Source organism: Erithacus rubecula (genome assembly GCF_903797595.1).
Source record: "Erithacus rubecula genome assembly, chromosome: 6".
Taxonomy (NCBI): Eukaryota; Metazoa; Chordata; class Aves; order Passeriformes; family Muscicapidae; genus Erithacus; species Erithacus rubecula.
In genome coordinates this window covers 59,110,305-59,130,909 of record NC_136688.1, presented here as the reverse complement: position 1 = coordinate 59,130,909, position 20,605 = coordinate 59,110,305, and the positions used below count along the sequence as shown (strand labels likewise).

At 52.0% G+C, this 20,605-nt stretch overlaps 3 protein-coding genes across 3 annotated transcripts; 2 read left to right on the top strand and 1 right to left on the bottom strand.

Annotated features, from left to right (window-relative positions):
* Window positions 1–3,206: 3,206 nt before the first annotated feature.
* RPS29 (ribosomal protein S29) lies at window positions 3,207–3,764 on the bottom strand. Its single transcript, XM_079309602.1, has 3 exons — window positions 3,612–3,764; window positions 3,387–3,486; window positions 3,207–3,314 (listed from the first exon to the last, which is right to left on the bottom strand). Exons 1-3 carry the CDS (start codon window positions 3,671–3,673, stop codon window positions 3,306–3,308), a joined length of 171 nt encoding a protein of 56 aa, XP_079165728.1. The 5' UTR covers window positions 3,674–3,764; the 3' UTR covers window positions 3,207–3,305.
* Window positions 3,765–5,790: 2,026 nt separating this feature from the next.
* Window positions 5,791–14,229, top strand: LRR1 (leucine rich repeat protein 1). Its single transcript, XM_079307862.1, has 4 exons — window positions 5,791–6,044; window positions 6,118–6,216; window positions 9,955–10,682; window positions 13,426–14,229. The coding sequence occupies exons 1-4, from the start codon at window positions 5,868–5,870 to the stop codon at window positions 13,676–13,678; spliced, it is 1,257 nt and encodes a 418-aa protein (XP_079163988.1). The 5' UTR covers window positions 5,791–5,867; the 3' UTR covers window positions 13,679–14,229.
* A 3,529-nt stretch (window positions 14,230–17,758) lies between these two features.
* Window positions 17,759–19,653, top strand: MGAT2 (alpha-1,6-mannosyl-glycoprotein 2-beta-N-acetylglucosaminyltransferase). Its single transcript, XM_079307801.1, has one exon. It carries the CDS (start codon window positions 17,858–17,860, stop codon window positions 19,193–19,195), a length of 1,338 nt encoding a protein of 445 aa, XP_079163927.1. The 5' UTR covers window positions 17,759–17,857; the 3' UTR covers window positions 19,196–19,653.
* The last annotated feature ends 952 nt before the right edge of the window (window positions 19,654–20,605 follow it).

The following is a 20,605-nucleotide window of genomic DNA, read 5'->3' as shown; positions in this document are numbered from 1 at the left end:
TGGATTTGGGGAATGCTGCTCTGGATTTGGGAATGCCGCTCTGGATTTGGGGAATGCCGCTCTGGATTTGGGGAATGCTGCTCTGGATTTGGGAATGCCGCTCTGGATTTGGGAATGCTGCTCTGGATTTGGGGAATGCTGCTCTGGATTTGGGGAATGCTGCTCTGGATTGGGGAATGCTGCTGTGGATTGGGGAATGCTGCTGTGGATTTGGGGAATGCTGCTCTGGATTGGGGAATGCTGCTCTGGATTGGGGAATGCTGCTATGGATTTGGGAATGCCGCTGTGGATTTGGGAATGCCGCTCTGGATTTGGGAATGCTGCTCTGGATATGGGAATGCTGCTCTGGATTTGGGAATGCTGCTCTGGATTTGGGAATGCCGCTGTGGATTGGGGAATGCTGCTGTGGATTTGGGAATGCTGCTCTGGATTTGGGATTGCTGCTCTGGATTTGGGAATGCTGCTCTGGATTTGGGAATGCTGCTCGGGATTTGGGGAATGCTGCTGTGGATTTGGGAATGCTGCTCTGAATTTGGGGAACGCTGCTGTGGATTGGGGAATGCTGCTCTGGATTTGGGAATGCTGCTCTGGATTTGGGAATGCTGCTGTGGATTGGGGAATGCTGCTCTGGATTTGGGAATGCTGCTCTGGATTTGGGGAATGCTGCTCTGGATTTGGGAATGCTGCTCTGGATTTGGGGAATGCTGCTCTGGATTTGGGAATGCCGCTCTGGATTTGGGAATGCTGCACCCTCCCAGCACCAGGAGCCATTCCGTGTCCTGTCCCTCCATCCCGTGTCCCCAGTCCCTCTCCAGCTCCCCTGGATCCCTTCAGGCTCTGAGCTCTCCCTGGATCTTTCCCTTCTCCAGGTGAGCATTCCCAGCTCTCCAAGCCTGGCTCTCCCATTTCCTTCAGGAGAGGATTCGTGTTTTCCCTGCTCCTCTGATCACCGAGGTGTTCAGAAGCATTTTTGTCACTCTTGATGGCCCTGGCCATCAATTCTCTCAGGGTTTATCCTCCCCAATTCCTGTGTGCTGGGATGAATTCCCTGTATCCTCTCAGGCTGCCACCGTTTGGGTTTGTCCCTTTCCCTCAGTTTGGCTCTGGAATGGATTTAGGACAGCCCTAAAATCAGTGTCACTCCAAGCACCACCTCAGGTGCAGCTTAGTCCCTGCAGGAATTTGGGAATGTCAGACTAAAAACTGATCCCAGTCTCACAGGGGAAGGGAACTCCTGGTTCAGGATTCACCTGGAAGAGAAAAAAGAGCCCAAATTTCACCCCCAGCCTGGTGCCATAAGCACAGGATTCCCAGCAGGAATGGGACTGATTCTCATCCTGGGTGAGCTGAGAACCCAAAGTTTCCCCCAAAGCCTTTGGGATTCCTGCTGGAGCCTGTGACAGGCACAGATTTTATCTGGTGCATGACCCAATGCAATCAATGGGGTTGCAGCAGTGCAAGTCCCCTATAAATTCAATTCCAGCACTTGGAAGCTCCTCTCTCCCAAAGCCAAGGCATCACTAACTTCTCCTTGGCTCCAAGCAGGACATTTTATTTCCCTAAAGGAAAACATTTATTAGTTGTTTATTATTAATGCAAAGTCCTTGAAGTGGATTTTGATTTCACCTGTTCTTCAGGGGAATCAGCAGTGCTTTATAAAAACCACTTTATATCCAAATAAGTTCCAGCTTCACATCCATGGACCTCCAGAGACTGGAGCCACCAGAAACAAAATGCAATTTTCAGGCTGAGCTCAGGAAATTCCAAGGTTTTGGCACCTCATCTTTGTTGTATATTGGGCAATAAATACCTGGTTAAGGCAGCAAGGAGGTAAAAAAGGAATTACAGCTTGTCCTTTCTCCCCAGGCTTGGGAGATGGCAGCAGCACAACAGGGAAAGGCAATTGTGATTTTGTAATTTTACAAAATTAGGTGCCAACAGAGGTGCTTGAACATTTACAAGGTAATTTAAAAACATATTTTAGCTTTGGTTTCAATAGGGATTTGCTTTGCAATTAGCATCCCCAGCTATTTTATTCTTGTTTTCCATTATGAGGAAAAAAATGGTCTGGCAGAGATTTGGGGACAAGATCCTCAGGGAAAATTATCCCTTTTACCATTATCCCTCTTGCTCAGGAAAGAGGAAAATATCCACAATTCCCTGCCTGGTTTGAACAGCTCTTGGAATCCAAAAATTCTCAATTCTGCTGCCATTTGTTGGGGAAAACACGGATTTCCCACTGGGAAGTGACACAAACCCCTGTGAGAGGCAGCAGTGGAACTGCAGAGACCCTCCCATCACTTTCTGAATCCTCATTTTGCGTTTTTCTGAATTTTTACCTCATTTGAAACCCCCCTAGAAATTCAGTATTTTGGTTAAAAAGGCAGTGAGGGTTTTGTGTTTTTTAGGAACTACACTGAAACAAAAACACATCCCACAGGATTCCCCTCCCTGCCTACATTAAAAAAACTGGGGGAAAAACCCAAAATCACCACCAGAGCAACTGAGTATTTTTATTTTTCAGTGTAGAGCCTTCACACTGAAAAGTTTTCTGGCAAGAACCAGGATTTAACTATTTTTCTCTCAAAATGAGAGGCACAACCACCTCCTGGTGAGGAACTCAACCCTCCTCCAGAGCTCCCAGATCCAAATCCTCATCCTGTGCCACACATGGGTGGATTTAGAAAGTGGAAGGAGTGCAAGGTGTCCCTGCCCAGGGCAAGACACTGGAATTGGATGGGCTTTAGGAGCCTTTCCAACCCAAACCATTCCAAACTCTGTGATAAACCCACAGCCCTGCAGCTTTTGCTATGGGCACAGCTGGGCTTGCTCCCTTTCCCCCTCACATCTCACTGATTTCATAACCAGCAGGACAAAATAAAAGCTCCTGGGCATTCCCAAAGATCTGCAGATCAGCTGGGAGGGATCAGCACTGGCTCACACCGCAGGGGTGAGCAGAGCATGTTCCTGGTCAGTCCCCTCAGAGCAAGGCACTGAATGGAAGAGGAAACACTTATAATCCCCTCTAAAGGACTTGGGAAATTGCAGAGCTCTGGCACTCTGAAGTGTCATTAACTGACTCCTTTCAGAGAAGCTGCGACTGCCGCAAGGCCAGGGCTCGGAGCAGCCCGGGGAAGCCCCTACACTTTGTACAGAGAACCCACAGAGCCGCTAAAAGCCGCACAGAAGGGAAACGCACGATCAGCTGGGTTAGGAGATCATTTATTAGCTAAGGCTGAGGCAGACGCTGCAGATGTGTCGGGGAGGCCGCGGGAGCTCCTGGTGCCGGCCCATGGTGGCGGCGCTCAGTCCAGCTGCAAGAGAGCGAGAGATGAGGGCAGTGAGCGGGACCCGGCCCCCCGCCCCTCCCGCGGCCGCCGGCTCACCTTGATGAAGCCGATGTCCTTGGCGTACTGGCGGAAGCACTGCCGGCACATGTTGAGCCCGTACTTGCGGATGAGGCCGTGGCGGTTGGAGCACACGCGGCTGTGAGGGGAGCAGAGAGAAGCGGGTGAGGGCGGGGAATGGCGGCGGGGAGGAGGGCGGCAATGTGAGAGAAAGGGAGGTGAGGCGGCAGCCACGACCCGGGGAGCGCAAGGAGCGGCACTGACCACGAGCGGGAGCCCTGCCCGAACTTCCTGGGGTGGCTCCAGTAGAGCTGCTGGTGACCCATGGCTGCGCGGTACCGAGAGAAAGATGGCGGCGGCCGCCTGTCCTTATACCCCTCACAGCTCCTCCCGGCGTGCACCGCGCGGCTCCCGCTTCCCGCCCAGAGCTGTGGGTGGCTCCCTCCCCATCGTGACGTAATTCAATGGGTGGGACCGCTCCGCCCAGCCGTGACGTCACCGCTGCTGAAGCTCGTATCTGCGGCGGAGCGAGCGGCCAGCGCCGGGCGCGGTGGCGCGCGCCTGTAGTCCCAGCTGCCGGGGAGGCTGAGCCCGACGGATCGCTTGAGCCCAGGAGTTCTGGGCTGCCGTGCGCTGTGCCGAGCGGGCGTCCAAGCTAAGGCCGCCATCAATATGGTGACCCGCGGGGAGCTGCGGGACACCAGGTTGACTAAGGAGGGGTGAACCGGCCCAGGTCGGAGACGGAGCAGGTCAAAGCTCCCGTGGCGGTCAGTAGCGGGATCGCGCCTGTGAATAGCCACGCCAGCGTAGCCTGGGCAACACAGAGACACGCGGGCTCCCCTTTTACACCGCCCCGCCCCGAACAAACCCCCAAACCCCACAAAAACACCCTTTTACCCCAAAACACAACCGCCACAACACCGCCTCCTGCTGCACAAACACCGCACCGCTCACACACACCAACACATCCCCAGCACCAACCGGCCCTCAAACAAGGTATCCGCACACACACTGCTCAAAGGGGTCTTCGCTTTATTTCTTTTTTTTCTCCCAATGGCGGTTAATGTGCTGAAAGCCGCCTCAGGACGGGCGGGGCTGCACCAACACCAATTCCTCACTGTGCCTTCCTGCTGCTTTTGAAGTCTGAGCTGCTGTTATCACATCCTCAGTCCCGTGTCCCCTCACACCCGCCATTCCCTCAGCTCCTGTGTCCCCTCAGCTCCCCGTGTCCCCTCACACCCGCCATCCCTTCAAACTCCTCCGTGTCCCCTCACACCCGCCATCCCTTCAAACTCCTCCGTGTCCCCTCACACCCGCCATCCCTTCAAACTCCTCCGTGTCCCCTCCCTCATAGCTGCTGTCCCCTCGATGTCCTTATGCAGAATTCTCTGTCCCTTTCTTTGCTCCCCGTTGCTGGTGGCACCATTCTCCCCTCTAACCCCTCTTTTCAAAGCCACCAGGTGTGTTCTGTTTCACTTGATGTTTATGGAAAACTTTGTATTTCATGTCGCGCTTGGCCATGACTGTGTATTAGGTAGGTGGGAGCTGAGGATTAGATGGGTGGATTTAAGTAAACTTTAGTGTATAAATCATTTTGCTATTTATTCCCTGTCATGTTTGATTTGTGGTCAACTTCCACCTTGCGCCCTACGCAGAATAAACAAACCTTTCTACTTTCCAAACCTGACTCGTTGTTCGTGCCCTCAGATTCGACAACACCCTCAGCTCCGTGTCCTCCCACAACTCCCAGTGTCTCCTCATCCTCCATATCCCCTCACACCCCGTGTCCCTTCACACTCCGTGTCCCCTCACTCTATTATCCCCTCACTCCGTGTCCCCTCACAGTCCGTGGCCAAACACACTGCATATCCCCTCACACACCGTGTCCCCTCATACCCGTCCCCTCATTCCGTGTCCCCTCACACTCCATGTCCCCTCTCACCCTCCATGTCCCCTCACACTCCATATCCCCACACTCCATACCCCCTCACTCCGTGTCCCCTCACAGTCCGTGTCCAACCACACTCCATATCCCCTCACACCCTGTGTCTCCTCACACTCCATTATCCCCTCACACCCACGTCTCCTGACCCCATGTCCCTTCACCCGTGTCCCCTCACACCCCGCCGTTCCCGCCTCTCTCTGCCCTCTCCCTCCGAGCCGCACCAGCCGCCTCCAGCAGGAGGTGCCCGCGGCCCGGCGCGCGCGGCGGGCGCTGCTCTGAGGCCCCGCTCTGGGGCTGCCCGCTGCTGCCGGTGCCGCCGGTACCACCGGGGCCGCCGCCCTCCCTGCCCGCGCCGCCATCCCGGCCAGAGGCTCACCATCACCGGAGCGGGCAGCGCGGCGGGCGGGCAGGCGGCGGGCAGGCGGCGCAGCGGGCAGAGCGGCGGACGGGCAGGCAGCACGGCGGGCGGCTGTGCGCGCACAGCGCGGGAGGCCCCCGGCGGCGCCGCCCGCCGTGCGCGGGCCGGGGCCGGTGCCGGGATCAGGAGCGGGGCCGGTACCGGGGCCGGGGCCGCGATGCGGCTGCAGTGCGAGGTGGAGGTGCTCAGCCGGCTCCTGCCCAGCTGCGGGCTGCGGGGCCGCGGGCGCGCGGCGCGGGCGCTGGTGTCGCTCGGGCGGCCGCCCGGCGCGGCCGGGGCCGGCGTTTGCCTGATGGTGTGCACGGCGCGGGACCGCGGCGGGGCTCGCTACAAGGTGGGGGCGGCGGCGGGCGGGAGCGGGCGGGGAGCGCCGGGCGGCCGCTGAGCCCTGCCCGCCGTGCCCGCAGGTGCAGCAGAACGTGGAGCGGCTCTTCACGCGCTTCGTGGAGGAGGGAAAGGCCACGGTGCGGCTGCGGGAGCCCGCGGTGGATCTGTGCCTCAGCAAGGTGCGAGCGGGAACGGGAGCGGGAATGGCAACGGGAACGGCAGCGGGAGCGGGAATGGCAACGGGAACGGGAACGGGAATGGGAATGGCAGCGGGAGCGGGAATGGCAACGGGAACGGGAATGGCAGCGGGAACGGGAATAACAGCGGGAGCGGGAATAACAGCGGGAGCGGGAATAACAGCGGGAACGGGAATAACAGCGGGAATGGGAATGGCAGCGGGAACGGGAATGGGAATAACAGCGGGAGCGGGAATAACAGCGGGAACGGGAACGGCAGCGGGAGCGGGAATAACATCGGGAATGGGAATGGCAGCGGGAGCGGGAATAACAGCGGGAACGGGAATAACAGCGGGAGCGGGAATAACAGCGGGAACGGGAACGGCAGCGGGAGCGGGAATAACAGTGGGAACGGGAACGGGAATAACAGCGGGAACGGGAATAACAGTGGGAACGGGAACGGGAATAACAGCGGGAACGGGAATAACAGCGGGAACGGGAACGGCAGCGGGAACGGGAATAACAGCGGGAACGGGAACGGCAGCGGGAACGGGAATAACAGTGGGAACGGGAACGGGAATAACAGCGGGAACGGGAATAACAGCGGGAGCGGGAATAACAGCGGGAACGGGAATGGCAGCGGGAGCGGGAATAACATCGGGAATGGGAATGGCAGCGAGAACGGGAATGGGAACGGGAATAACAGCGGGAACGGGAACGGGCTCAGACCCGCCCGGGCGAGGGACAAGGCGCGTTGGGATCGCAGAGTTTGGGTTGTTAGCACAGTAAATCCCATCCCATTCCACACCTCCCGCTGCTCCAGCCTGGCCCTGGGCAGTTCCAGGATCAGGGGCAGCCACAGCAAATCTGGGAATTCTATTCCCGGCCCCCCCCCACCCTCCCAGCCAGGAATTCCCAATTCCAATATCCCATCGCTGCCCTCTGGCTGTTTGAAGCCATTTCTTCTTTTCTGGGCTGTCATTTTCTTCCTCTTCTGCTCCAGAAGTCAATTTTCATGCTTTGCTTCACAGCTTCTTTAGAAAAAAACTTTTTTCAACTCTCTGCTGTAATGTTGGTCATTTGCCTTAAATTCCATGAAATAATTGTTCATTTTTCCTGTTTCTCATGGAAAAAGAAACGGAGAATCCTTTTGTTTTCCCTTGTTTGCAGGTCACAGGCACCATCTTACTTTATTTCAAACACCACTGTATTTATTCAGTTCCCAGAGGATTTGTAAAGTGTTTTAACAGCGCTAAACTCACCAAAATAATCACACGTTATCAGTAAATTCTCGTGTCATTTCTTCTGTGTGTGTTGCAGGGATCTTTTGTAGCCCCATAGGAGAAAAAAGTGGGACAGTTTTTCTGAAAACTCTTACCTAAACCTTTAGAGTCAGGCTGTGTCAAGGAAAGCAAATAATGTTGATTGCTGGTTTAGAAAATCCTTTTTCCTTCCTGTTATCTGACTCTGAGGAAAGCAGCCTTAATTTTATAAACCTGTTAAAGACTTAAATAGGAAAGGAGAACACCAAACCCAATTATTTATTTTCCTGTTAGAAGCCAATGTGTGCTGTATTTTGAAAAAATTAAGGCTTTTGTATGAGGTTCAGAATAATTTCTGCTTCAATTACTCTGAATTTTTCTGCTGGAGAATGAGAAATCAAAAAAATTATCACAAAATATTACAGGTTCCTCTTAAGCTCTCCAAATTTAAGATGCTCCATCACTTTCCCCTAATTGTCTGCCAGATTTTTATTACTTCATTACAGAAAACCTTCTTAACTCTCAAAGATTTTAAAAAAAAAGTAACTTTGTGGGCATGAGATTTCCAAATACTGGAAGTGGGAAATTCCCCTGCTTGGGGGATTTGCACTGGATTTGTTGCCAGGTCAAGCATGGAGTTGGGAAATACCAGTGCAGAGCATTCACCCCTGGAGCAGAAATAATAAATTCTGGGTGTTTCCTGGAGTTTATTTCCTTTCTCTGAGACTTGGGAGGCATCAATTTAAACTTGTCCAACATCATCTGAAATTTTGGGCTTGGGGCAGAAATTCCATCCTGAGCTCTTCCAAGTAATTATAGGCTTTTTAAAATTTTTATTATTTTTAATCTTAGATGTGTGGGTATTTTCTTCAGCACATTGAGGGATTCTCAATAATCTGACACAGCTCTTGGGGGTGTTGTGGAGGGAACTTTACTTTGTGCTTGAGAGCAAAGAAATCCTGCCTGTAACTTCATTCTGGTGTATAATATTGATTTCACTTGGTCCTGGCAGATCTGGAGGACTGCTTGGACTTAATTCCCATTTTAGTTATTTTGGAAATGCCACAAATCTGCCTGGAATTAGGGGGAATTCTGCAGCTAAATGTGTGTCAGGTTGGCTGAGATAATGAGGGTTGGTGGTTGTAGAATCCCAGGATGGTTTGGGATAAAAGGGATCTTAATTCCCACCCCTCCCACCATCCCAGGCTGCTCCAAGCCCTGTCCAGGGACATTTCCAGGGACAGCCACAGCTGCTCTGGATAACCTTGGACACAAAAGGTGTTTGTTGTGCATCCTCCCCACCTCTGGAAGGTGTCACAGCAGGAGCTCTGCTTGGAATGCTTAAGGAAAATGAGAATTTTAGTTTACAGATGCAGCCAATTAAGTTGGACCTTTAATGTCTTTTTTATTTCTCTCATATTTCCATCCAGAATTATCTCCAGTATCTTTATTTTCTTGTGCTTACAGCACATTATGTGCTCCAGTCCTGAACCCTCTCAAATTTGATCTGAACAAACTCATTTAGGAGCAAAATTGTCTTTGAGGTACAAAATGTGTCCCTGAGCCTTGGCCAAGTGACAGCTGGGGACACAAGGACATCCTCTGGCCTCTCAGAACTCCAAGGTAGTTCTTTTCTTTTCTTTTGTGGTTGCAATGTGATTTTTATTTTAGAATTCACTTTTTAGCTCAGTGCCTGTGAGCTGCACATCAGCTCAAGCTGGGAAATCTAGAAGATAAATACTTGATCCCAAATGTTCATGGAATTGAATTAAATCAGTGCAGCAGATCCATCAGAGCTTTCTGGATCTGTATTTAAAATCCAGATCACTTGATGCTCTGATATGGAGAGTCAGAGGGCAGCAGTGGTGGGGTTTGGGAAGGAAGGAGTTGTTCTCTGTCAGGGTGGGGAGCCCTGGGATAGAATTCCCAGAGCAGCTGTGGCTGCCCCTGGATCCCAGGTTGGACACTGGGCTTGGAGCAGCCTGGGACAGTGGGAGGTGTCCCTGCCATGGCAGGGGGTTGAAGAGGATGGGATTTAGGATTCCTTCCATCCCAAACCATCCTGGGATTTACTGCCAAAACATTGTATCCCTCCTCAAGCATTATTTGTCTTTACAGAGAATTTCCCTCTGGCCTGCTGCTGGCCCAGCTGTGAGTGGCCACAAGCACTGCCTAAACTTCACCTTCATCATGCTGAATTCCACCCCAACTCCCATCCTTTTCTTTCCTAGAAACTTCCAGGAACTGTTGCCTCAGGTTTTAGAGCTCTGATTTCCCCATTTGTATTTATTCTTTGTCCTGCTGGATTTTAGGGAGCTCCCAGTGCACCAGGGCTTTTTCTGTACTTTATTTCCAGCTGCGGATTCAGTGTTTTGTTCCTTCCCTGGGTGCTGCAGCACAGATTAATCACATCAGAGCTCAGAAAGTGTTAATAAGCAGGACAATGAACGTTTAACTCCAGCCTTGTGTTCCCCTGCAGGCAAATGTGATCAATTTAAAGACTTTCCTTTCAGCCCTGAGACTGGCTCACCAGGGCAGCGACACCGGCGTCCTCCCTCTGTCCCCTCTGGTGCCAGCCAAGAACTCCGAGGTGGAGAAACCCAAAACCAAAATGATCATCACCTCCAGGAGGGATTACCCCCTGACCAAGAGCTTCCCTTTCTCCCTGGAGCACCTGCAGACCTCGTACTGCAAGCTGGCCAGGGTGGACAGCCGGGTGCTGAGCCTGAGGAAGCTGCGCAAGCTGGACCTGAGCCACAACCACATCAAGCAGCTGCCGGCCACGCTGGGCGACCTGGTGTGCCTGCAGGAGCTGGACCTGCACGACAACCACCTGGAGGCCTTCAGTGCAGCCCTGTGCAGCTCGGGGCTGCAGAAATCCCTGCAGCTGCTGGACCTGAGCCAGAACCAGCTGCGGGCGCTGCCGCTGGAGTTCTGCCAGCTGCGGGCGCTGGTGCGGCTGCGGCTGGACGACAACGCGCTGCTGCGGCTGCCCTGCCGCATCGGGCAGCTGCGCCGCCTGCGCTGCCTCTCAGCAGCCAGGAACAGGCTGCCCTTCCTGCCCTGCGACTTCAGGAAACTCTGCCTGGACAACCTGGATCTCTTCGGCAACCCCTTCGAGCAGCCCAACCCGCTGGTGCCCAACATCCAGCTGAAGATCCCCCTGACGCTGCTGGAGTGCGCTGCCAGGGCTGCTGTCAACCACAGGTGAGGCAGGGCTGCCACTGCTCCTCACTGCTCCTTCCCTCCCTCAGGGCCTGTGGCCTCACTGTGCTGGCTGAGGGACAGCTGTCTGCCAAGAAAGGCAGGAGCTTCTCTTGAAATGCAGAATGTAAACCCACTCCCTACAAATTATTATAATTTTGAAATTAAGGGGCTCTCAGGCAAAGATATGGAATTAGGAATAACAGTTCTTTCCTAGGACAATTAAACTAGCAATGCAGTATTACACAGAACAATCCCAGCCCTGGCAGAGTCAGAATCCAAGCTGGCACAGTCAGTCAGTCAGGGTGGTGGCACAGTCCCATTCCATGGTGCTGCATCCTCCTGCAGGGGCAGATGTGGCTCAGCTGGAGCAGTGCTCCTGGAGAAGGGGCAGTTTCCTCTGAAGCTCCAGGGATGGTGTGCAAGGCTCTGGTTTTCCTCTGGAATCCAGTGGAAAGAAGGTGCCTTGGTGTCCAAATCTCATTTTTCTCTGGGTAGGAAAGGCTTGGCTCCTGCCCTGGCTGGAGCATCTCCCAGTGGGATGATGGAATTTTCTCAGCCATGCCCTGGGACTCAGTGGCCATGAACAGGAGATATCTGCTGGAGGGAGGATGGGCTGTGGGAAGATAAAGATGATTGCCCAGCTGGTTTAAAGATGGCCCATGAGCAGAGAATGTGTGCCAGGAGATCAGGGGCACTGCCCCAGCCGGGTCAGCAGATGGGACAGAACTCACATTGCTGGGCACAGCAACCCCACACACTCACCTATTAACTTCATAAGATTCAAATTCCTCTTGTCAAGTCATCAGGATAAGGCAGGGAATTTAGTGCCTTTGGGAGTATTTAGGGAAAGACAGAGATTGAAGAGTTTTCATCCACCAGAATATTTTTTGGCCAACTTTGGGAAAAGAGAATCAGTTCTACAACCCTGAGCCATTTCTGCAGGCTTCTCCCTGCCATAGGTTTTCCTTAAATTCCTAATTTCCCTTGGTGTTGGAGCTGCTATGGCTTATTCAGAGAAGCCCAGCTCTGAGGTAATTTAAAAAAATATGATTTCACCAAGTAAATACCATCCTCCCAGGCTGCTGTTTGTTATCAGCTCCCTCCTTTTCCTCCACCCCTGATCCTCCATGGACCAGCAGCTGCTGTTCCCACCCTGCTCTGGGTGGGAAGGGAGCACAAAGACAGAAATTTGGCTCAGAAAGAGGGGAGAGAGAGGCTGGAAATGTCCCTGATCTGCATCCTGTGCCATTCCTGCCTTCAGGGTGGGGAGTGCCCCAACCCGGGGTAATTGTGCAGAAATTTGCACCAAAAGCAACCACGGGCACACCCTGAAGGGAGCTGAGCCACCACATGTTCTGGGCCAAATCACCCACTTCTGACCCTGCTGGTTTTGTAATTGAACACCACATGTCTCCTTTCCCAGCTTTATGTAAATTGCAGTGGGTTTGATGTAAATAATTTTTTTTCTAGAGTATTTAATCCCTCAGCACTGGTCAGATTTCACTTACTGTAAAAAACCTTGAGAAAGAGACAAAACACAAGGAGAAGGTGAAAAAAAAATAATGTTTGGAAAACAGTTTTCATTCTGGGAAAATACCAGAGTTCTTAATTATGCTTTTCTCAGAAAAAAAAAAGGGTGTTGTGAAATTAAAATGGTGAAAAAACAAAAGCCCAGAAGAGTCTTGGTGTGTGGAGAGATTGGGAATGTGTAGGTGGAGGCAGGATGTGAGTCAGTGCCAGCTGGGCACTGCTGGGACCCACACTCAGCTACCCCAGCACAACCCTCTGCAGAATTATTTATTTTGTACCCCACACTCGACTCTGCTCCACTGGAAATTCCAGAAGGAGCAATTCCCCTTCCCAACTCTGGATGTCATTGCTGACACGATGGATGCAGAGAGCTGTGGAGCAGGAGAAGTTTTAATTTCATGCCTGCAGGGCAGTGCTGCTGCAAAAGGCTCCATTTCTCTCCTGCTTTCTCTGAGTTGGGTTTTGATGCTGCTGCTCCTCAGTGTAAGAGAGGGAGGAGTAAATTGTGGGTGCTGTGTCAGGCCAGGGTGAAGCACAGGGAATGTGAGGGAAGAACAGAATGTGCCCAGTTGTCTCATTATTCTTAATCTTCCTTTAATTCTCTAATTCTCATTAGTCCTAATCTTTCTGACTCCCTAACTGGCTGTGGCCCAGGCTGCCAGCATTGCTGAGATCTCCCTGCTGTGGTGTCTCCTGGAGTTCATGTCCTTAGGGATTGCCTTGGGAAGGGGCATTTCATTCCTAACCAGTCCCAAATCTGATTTTTCCTGTCTGTGTGACACCTGGAGAGGCTCCTGGAGCAGAGGCTGAGCAGAGTTAAAGGAATAAAGCAGGGATTTATTAAACCCTTCACAGGATCCCCCTTGGGCTGTGGTTACACCCAGGGTGGATCCCATCAGGAATTTCACCCTTTTTTCAGTTTGGGTTCATTGTCCCATCCCAGCTCCAGGCTCTGCACTCCCACCCTCCCACATTCTCTCCTCATTCTCTCTCTCTGCTCTTTTTGGGGCTGGATTTGCAGCAGCTCTGGGGCTGGGAAAGGATTGGTTTGGGAGGAGAACTTGTGACACTGTGTGGAGTTCAGAGTCACCAGGGCAGAGTCTGGGGAATATGAAAGATAAAACTCCATGTCGCAGCTGGTGCCTGTGTCCTGTCACTGCCGAGTGCCACAGGTGACCCTGCTGATCTCCCCCTCACTCCTGTCATCCCACAGAATCCCTTATGGCTGTCACCTCCTCCCTTCCCACCTGTGCAAGGACCTGGAGGTGGCCAAGACGTGTCAGTGCGGCCGCGCCTGCCTGAGCAGCTTCATCCAGATCACGGTGACCATGAACCTGCACCTCGTGGCCCACACCGTGGTGCTGGTGGACAACATGGGGGGCACCGAGGCTCCTGTGCTCTGCTACTTCTGCTCCCTGCACTGCTACTCCCAGTTCCTGGACAGGCACCTGCAGAGCAGTGGCTGACAGCAGCCAGAGGCAGCTCTGCTGGGCTGGGAGTGTTTCCCACTCTGTGTTCCCTGGGAGTCCCTCTGGCAGCCCAGCCTGGCTCCTCTGCCCCTCCTCAGCAGTGGAGAACCTTCTTTAGAATGTATTTTCCCTTTTTTTGCTGTTCCCGGGAGTTTTCTGTGTTTTGTGGGGTCGGTGGTTCCTTCTTGGAAGGACAAAGTGAGTTTATCCCAAAGTCACCCAGTGAGGCTCTGAGCTCTGCCCAGGGGCAAGGACTGCACTCCACCCTTCCCAAGGGAGGAGAAACCACATCCACACCAACTCCAGAATTCCAGGTGCTTCTTTTTATAAAGCTTCTGTTACAACATTCCCACTTGAAGCAGGGACCAGCACTGCTGGGTTTTTACCAGAGCAAATATGTTTTTTTGGGGTTTCTCTCTTTGTGATACCAGAAATGTCTTTTTTTCTAAATATGTGCCTGAAACTTTGTTTCTTAATCCTCCTGTTTTAACGATTCTTGAATTTGTTTCACTGTGTTGACTTATTAAATTTTGAAACTTTTCTGTGGATGTGTGGATTGTGTTTTGTCTGAGGAATTTTCCATCCAGTGTATTCCAGGAATTAAATGCTGCTATTTTTCTGGGGATGATACCAAAACTGAGCATATCCACAAACTCTTTTATTTCCTGCCTTGTCAGCTGCTCCATGACTGGGAGATGGGAACAGCAGGGAACAAAGGTCCCTTGAGAAGTTTTTAGGAATCCCATTCCCTGGAACATGTGATGGCATTGAGTGCCAGCTGGGGGAGGTTTCATTTGATATTGGGAAAATTTCTTCATGGAAAGGGGGTCTGGCACTGCTGGAGTCCCCATCCCTGCAGGGATTTAAAATCCCTGTGGATGTGACACTTGGGGACACGGGGCAGGGGTGGCTTTGGCAGTGCTGGGGATGGCTGCACTCAGTTTTAGAGGGTTTTTTCCCAATTTTAATGATCCTGTGAATTACACCTTTCCCATGCAACCAGGCTGATCCTAAAGGGAGAGAGATTCCCACTGCAAAGATTCCTCATGGAAAAACCCTTTTTGGATGGAGCACATGATCAGGGAAGGGAATTGGGGCAGGTACAAAATTGGGGGCTCCTGTGGGACTCCAGGAATTTGGGATGCAGCTCTGCCAGTGTGGGAATGTCAGTCCCAAATTGTCTTGGTTTCCCTCAATCCAGTGATGGAGCTGAGGCTGAGCAGAGCTAAAGGAATAAAGCAGGAATTTATTAAACCCTTCACAGGTTACAGCCAGGGTGGATCCCATCAGGAATTTCACCCTTTGATCAGTTTGGGTTCATTGTCCCATCCCAGCTCCAGGCTCTGCACTCCCACCCTCCCACATTCTCTCCTCATTCTCTCTCTTTGCATTTTTTGGGGCTGGAGCTGCAGCAGCTCTGGGGCTGGGAAAGGATTGGTTTGTCCATTCCAGGGATCCAGGGGCAGCCACAGGAAATCTGGGAATTCCAGCCCAGCCAGGAGATCCCAGGAAATCCCAGGAGATCACAGGAGATCCCAGAAATTCCCAGGAGATCCCAGGAGATCCCAGGAGATCACAGGAATTCCCAGAAATTCCCAGGAGATCACAGGAAATCCCAGGAGATCACAGGAATTCCCAGGAAATCCCAGGAATTCCCAGGAGATCCCAGAAAGTCCCAGGAAATCCCAGGAGATCCCAAGAATTCCCAGGAATTCCCAGGAGATCCCAGGAATTCCCAGGAAATCCCAGGAATTCCCAGGAAATCCCAGGAATTCCCAGGAGATCCCAGGAGATCACAGGAAATCCCAGGAGATCACAGGAGATCCCAGGAATTCCCAGGAAATCCCAGAAATTCCCAGGAGATCCCAGGAAATCCCAGGAATTCTCAGGAGATCCCAGGAAATCCCAGGAGATCCCAGGAATTCCCAGGAAATCCCAGGAATTCCCAGGAGATCCCAGGAAATCCCAGGAGATCCCAAGAATTCCCAAGAAATCCCAAGAATTCCCAGGAATTCCCAGGAAATCCCAGGAGATCCCAGGACTTCCCAGAAATTCCCAGGAGATCCCAGGAATTCCCAGGAAATCCCAGGAATTCCCAGAAATTCCCAGGAAATCCCAGAAATTCCCAGGAGATCCCAGGAAATCCCAGAAATTCCCAGGAAATCCCAGGAATTCCCAGAAATTCCCAGGAGATCCCAGGAAATCCCAGAAATTCCCAGGAGATCCCAGGAAATCCCAGAAATTCCCAGGAAATCCCAGGAATTCCCAGAAATTCCCAGAAATTCTCAGGAAATCCCAGAAATTCCCAGGAGATCCCAGGAAATCCCAGGAATTCCCAGGAGATCCCAGGAATTCCCAGGAGATCCCAGGAATTCCCAGGAAATCTCAGGAGATCCCAAGAATTCCCAAGAAATCCCAAGAATTCCCAGGAATTCCCAGGAAATCCCAGGAGATCCCAGGACTTCCCAGGAATTCCCAAGAATTCCCAGGAGATCCCAAGAATTCCCAGGAGATCCCAGGAGATCCCAGGAATTCCCAGGAAATCCCAGGAATTCTCAGGAGATCCCAGGAAATCCCAGGAATTCCCAGGAAATCCCAGGAGATCCCAAGAATTCCCAGGAAATCCCAGAAATTCTCAGGAATTCCCAAGAATTCCCAGAAATTCCCAGGAGATCCCAGGAATTCCCAGAAATTCCCAGGAGATCCCAGGAGATCCCAAGAATTCCCAGAAATTCCCAGGAATTCTCAGGAATTCCATCCATCCCTGCCCTCTGTCCCTCCCTGCTCTCAGGGATGTTTTTATCCAGGTGTATCAGGAAAATCAGCAGAGGAATTATTGAATATTTTATGGATTATTCTTCTCATTCTAGAATACCTTACATTCCTGACATTCTGGGTTTAGGAGGTGTTGTCTCTGTAATCATAGAATTATTTGATTACTTTTTATTCTTGCATTTTTAGAATTCCGTCCTTACCTTATTCTTGCAGTTCTGGAGCTTTTTCTTTTATTTTCTTATCTTATTCTCACAATTCCCAAGTGGTTTTTTTACATTCTTGCCATTCCAGTGCATCATTCTTGCAGTTCTAGTTTTTTTTTTCTCTTGTATTCTTGCCTTTCTAGAATTGTTTTATTAATCTGTTCTTCCAAATCTAGAATAAATTATTCTTGCAATCCTAGAACAAACTTCTCATTGTTACCATTCTAAATTTTATCTTATTTTTCCCAATCTATACATATTTTCTCTCGTTCTTACCATTCTGGAACAGTTTTCTCTTATTTCTTTCCATTCCAGAACAATTTTACTGTGTCATTCTTGCAATCCCAGAATAATTTGGTTTTTGGTTTGTTTTTGATTTCTTTTGCCAGCTCAGGATGGTTTTCTTACCTTGTCCTTACAATTCTAGAATTATTTTATCTTTCTAAATATTATTCTCACCAATCTAGGATGGTTTCCTTTTCTTGTTCTTGTAATTCTGGAATTATTTTACTCTTATATTAACGTTGAAAACTTTGGAGTCATTTTATTCTTGCGATTCCAGAATTCATTAATCTGAATTTTTTAATTCTTATGATTCAAGAATGATGAGTTTATAATCTTTCAAATCTAGAATTATTTTATTTTATTCTGTCAATCTTAGAATTTTTTCTTTCAATCTTAGAATTATTTTACCTTCTTCTTTCAGTCCTACAATGATTTTATCTTAATCCTGCATTTCTCAGATGATTTATCTCCTTATTCTTGTCACTGCAGAATGATTTTGAAGGTGCTATTTTTCAAACCTAGTATTCGCTTATATTTTATGTTTCCCCCGCGAATCCCGGATGGTTTCCGTGTGTTTTCCTTGGACATAAAGAAGAATTTCCATTTCTTTTCGCTTCTTTCCCCGATCCCGCAGGATCCCGCTGCCGCCCTGGCCCCGCCCCCTTCGGGCGCCGTCCAATCAGCGCGCGGTGCGGCGGCGGCGGCTGCGCGGCCCCCCCGGAGCGGCGGAAGCGCCGCGGGTTTGATTGACGGCTCATCCGACCAATGGCGAGGCCGCGGTCGCAGGGGCGGCGGCCAATGGGAAGCGGCGACGTGTGCGCGCGGGGCGGCGGCGGCGCGCGCGCGCTGGGAGCGGGAGCGGCGGCGGCGGCGGCGGCGGGAGCGGCGGAGCGGGGCCGCCGCCGCCGGGACCATGCGGCTGCGCGTCTACAAGCGCAAGGTGCTGCTGCTGGCGCTGGCGCTGGCGCTCTGCGCCTTGGCGCTCTGGGGCACCGGCGGCGGCGGGCGGCGGCGGCAGCAGCAGCTGCAGCAGCAGCAGCAGCAGCAGCGGGGCGGTCCCGGTAGCACCGGGGAGCCGCCGCGGGTCAGCGAGCCCCCAGCGGCGGTACCGCGCCGCCCCGCCGCCAACGCGTCGGCCGCCGTGGCGGCGGAGGAGCTGTCCGAGAACCAGACGCTGAGTTACCGCTCGCTCGTGTACCGCCTGAACTTCGACCAGCCGGTGCGGAACGCGGGGCGCTTCCCGGCGCGGCCCGACGTGGTGCTCGTGGTGCAGGTGCACGACCGCGCCGAGCACCTGCGGCTGCTGCTCGAGTCGCTGCGGCGGGCGGCGGGCGTGGAGAACGTGCTGCTGGTGCTGAGCCACGACCTGTGGGCCGAGGAGCTGAACCGGCTGGCGGCCCGCGTGGATTTCTGCCCGGTGCTGCAGGTGTTCTTCCCGTTCAGCATCCAGCTGTACCCGCGCGAGTTCCCGGGCCACGACCCCCGCGACTGCCCCCGCGACGTGGGCAAGGCGGCGGCGCTGCGCCTGGGCTGCATCAACGCCGAGTTCCCGGACTCGTTCGGGCACTACCGCGAGGCGCGCTTCGCGCAGACCAAGCACCACTGGTGGTGGAAGCTGCACTTCGTGTGGGAGCGCGTGCGGGCGCTGCGCGAGCACGCGGGGCCCGTGCTGTTCCTGGAGGAGGATCACTACCTGGCGCCCGACTTCTACCACGTCCTCAAGCAGCTCTGGGCGCTGCGCCAGCGCCAGTGCCCCGAGTGCCAGCTCGTGTCGCTCGGCACCTACAGCCCCGTGCGGGGCGGCTTCGCCGGCCGCGCCGACAAGGCGGAGATGAAGACGTGGAAATCCACCGAGCACAACATGGGCATGGCCTTCGGCAGAGACACCTACCAGAAACTCATCGAGTGCACGGACGCCTTCTGCACCTACGATGATTACAACTGGGACTGGACTCTGCAGCACTTGACTGTCTCTTGTCTTCCAAAGTTCTGGAAAGTGCTGGTTCCCGAAATCCCCAGGATTTTTCACACGGGGGACTGTGGCATGCATCACAAGAAATCCTGCAGACCGTCCACCCAGAGTGCCAAAATCGATTCTCTCTTGAACAGCAACCAGCAGTACCTGTTTCCCGAGGCGATGAGTGTCAGTAAAAGGTACTCCATGGCTCCCCTGTCCCCTCACGTCAAGAACGGAGGCTGGGGGGACATCAGGGACCACGAACTCTGCAAGAGCTACCGCAGACTCCAGTGAGGATCCTCCTTTCCTCCCTGCCCCGTTCCATTGTGTCTTTTCCAGACACGCACGTGTATAAACAGCATTTATGACTTGGTTTCTGCTTTAATATGAATAAACATTCTTGTTAAAGGTGTCCCAAAATAGTAATCTCTCATGTTTGGCAACCACTTTTTGGAAACGGGTGACGTGCTGCAGCCCCTACGCAAAAAGTGACCTGCTGCTGTGTTTGCTGGGAGGAGGAGGAGGAGGAGGAGAACACTTTTAAGTGCATCTTTTTTGGTGCTTCAAAGCTCTGGTGGTGCCTGGGGTCCCACCTCACACCCCATCCCCGAGTCCCGGTTCGGTTGCGCTGTGTTGATGAATTATATGAAGGATGAAAAACAAAAAAAATAAATTTCATTGTTTTTACTACGATGTAGATAAATATATGATTTTTTTAGTTCTGCCAAAATAAAAATTCTGTTGTTTTGTAAGCCTAGAGAAGTTCTTGATTGTCAGCAAAAAGATGATGTCATCTCGTGTTCCTAAAAAGTCAGGGTGGGAAGGAGGGGGGAGTTTCTGTTCTTTAATGCCGAGGGTGGACACGTGCCATCACCCCTTCTAGCAGTGTGCATTTAACTTCATTAAGTTTTTAATGATACTCATTAATTGAGGCAGAAAAGAGTAGCAAATTGGTGGCACAACACCTCTTTTGTTTGGATTTCAAAATAAAAAAGTTGTTTCAAATTAGCTGTGTAAAAACTGCTGCTGTGTGGTGGGAAGGGGCTGAGCTGGGGCCACGGAGCCATCTGTGATTGCTGCAGCAGCTTTAATGCCACTTCCCTTTGAACTCTGCTGTGCCAGAAGCACCTCAGCAGCTTTTGTAGAACACAGAAATGTGTCACAGAAAGAAAATGCTGCTTTTTTTCTTTTTTCCAGGGGTTATTTAACCAGAATTTTGCAAGGTAATTGCTCTGTGTTCTGTTCCACTGGGTTGGGGCTGGTGCTGGAGCTGTGCTGGTGCCTCACCCTTGGAGACCTCTCCCAAAAAGCTGATGGGGGTTAAGCTGAGCCCAGCAAAGCTCCAGCAGAATGTGCCACCAGGGAGGGCAGGGCAGGTGTTCTGGGCAGCTGTGGCTCCTGCTGAGCTCTGAAACCACACACCCAAACTGGAGTTTCACAGAGAAATGTGACAGCAATGCCAGAACGTCCCTGAAATAACTCTGCTCTAAAGCACCTCTCAAACAAAAACAGAAGTTGGTTCAGCAGCAGCGAGAAAGGGGAACAGGAAGTTTATTATTAGATGTGTGCTCTTGGTTATTGTGGTTTAGGGAGGTGAGAAACACTGAAACTCGAGGGAAACTGAGAAAAATAAATCTAATCTGGATAAAGAGAATCCATTTCACCAGCTGTAAATACTTCAGAGCAGACATGCACCCAGAGGAT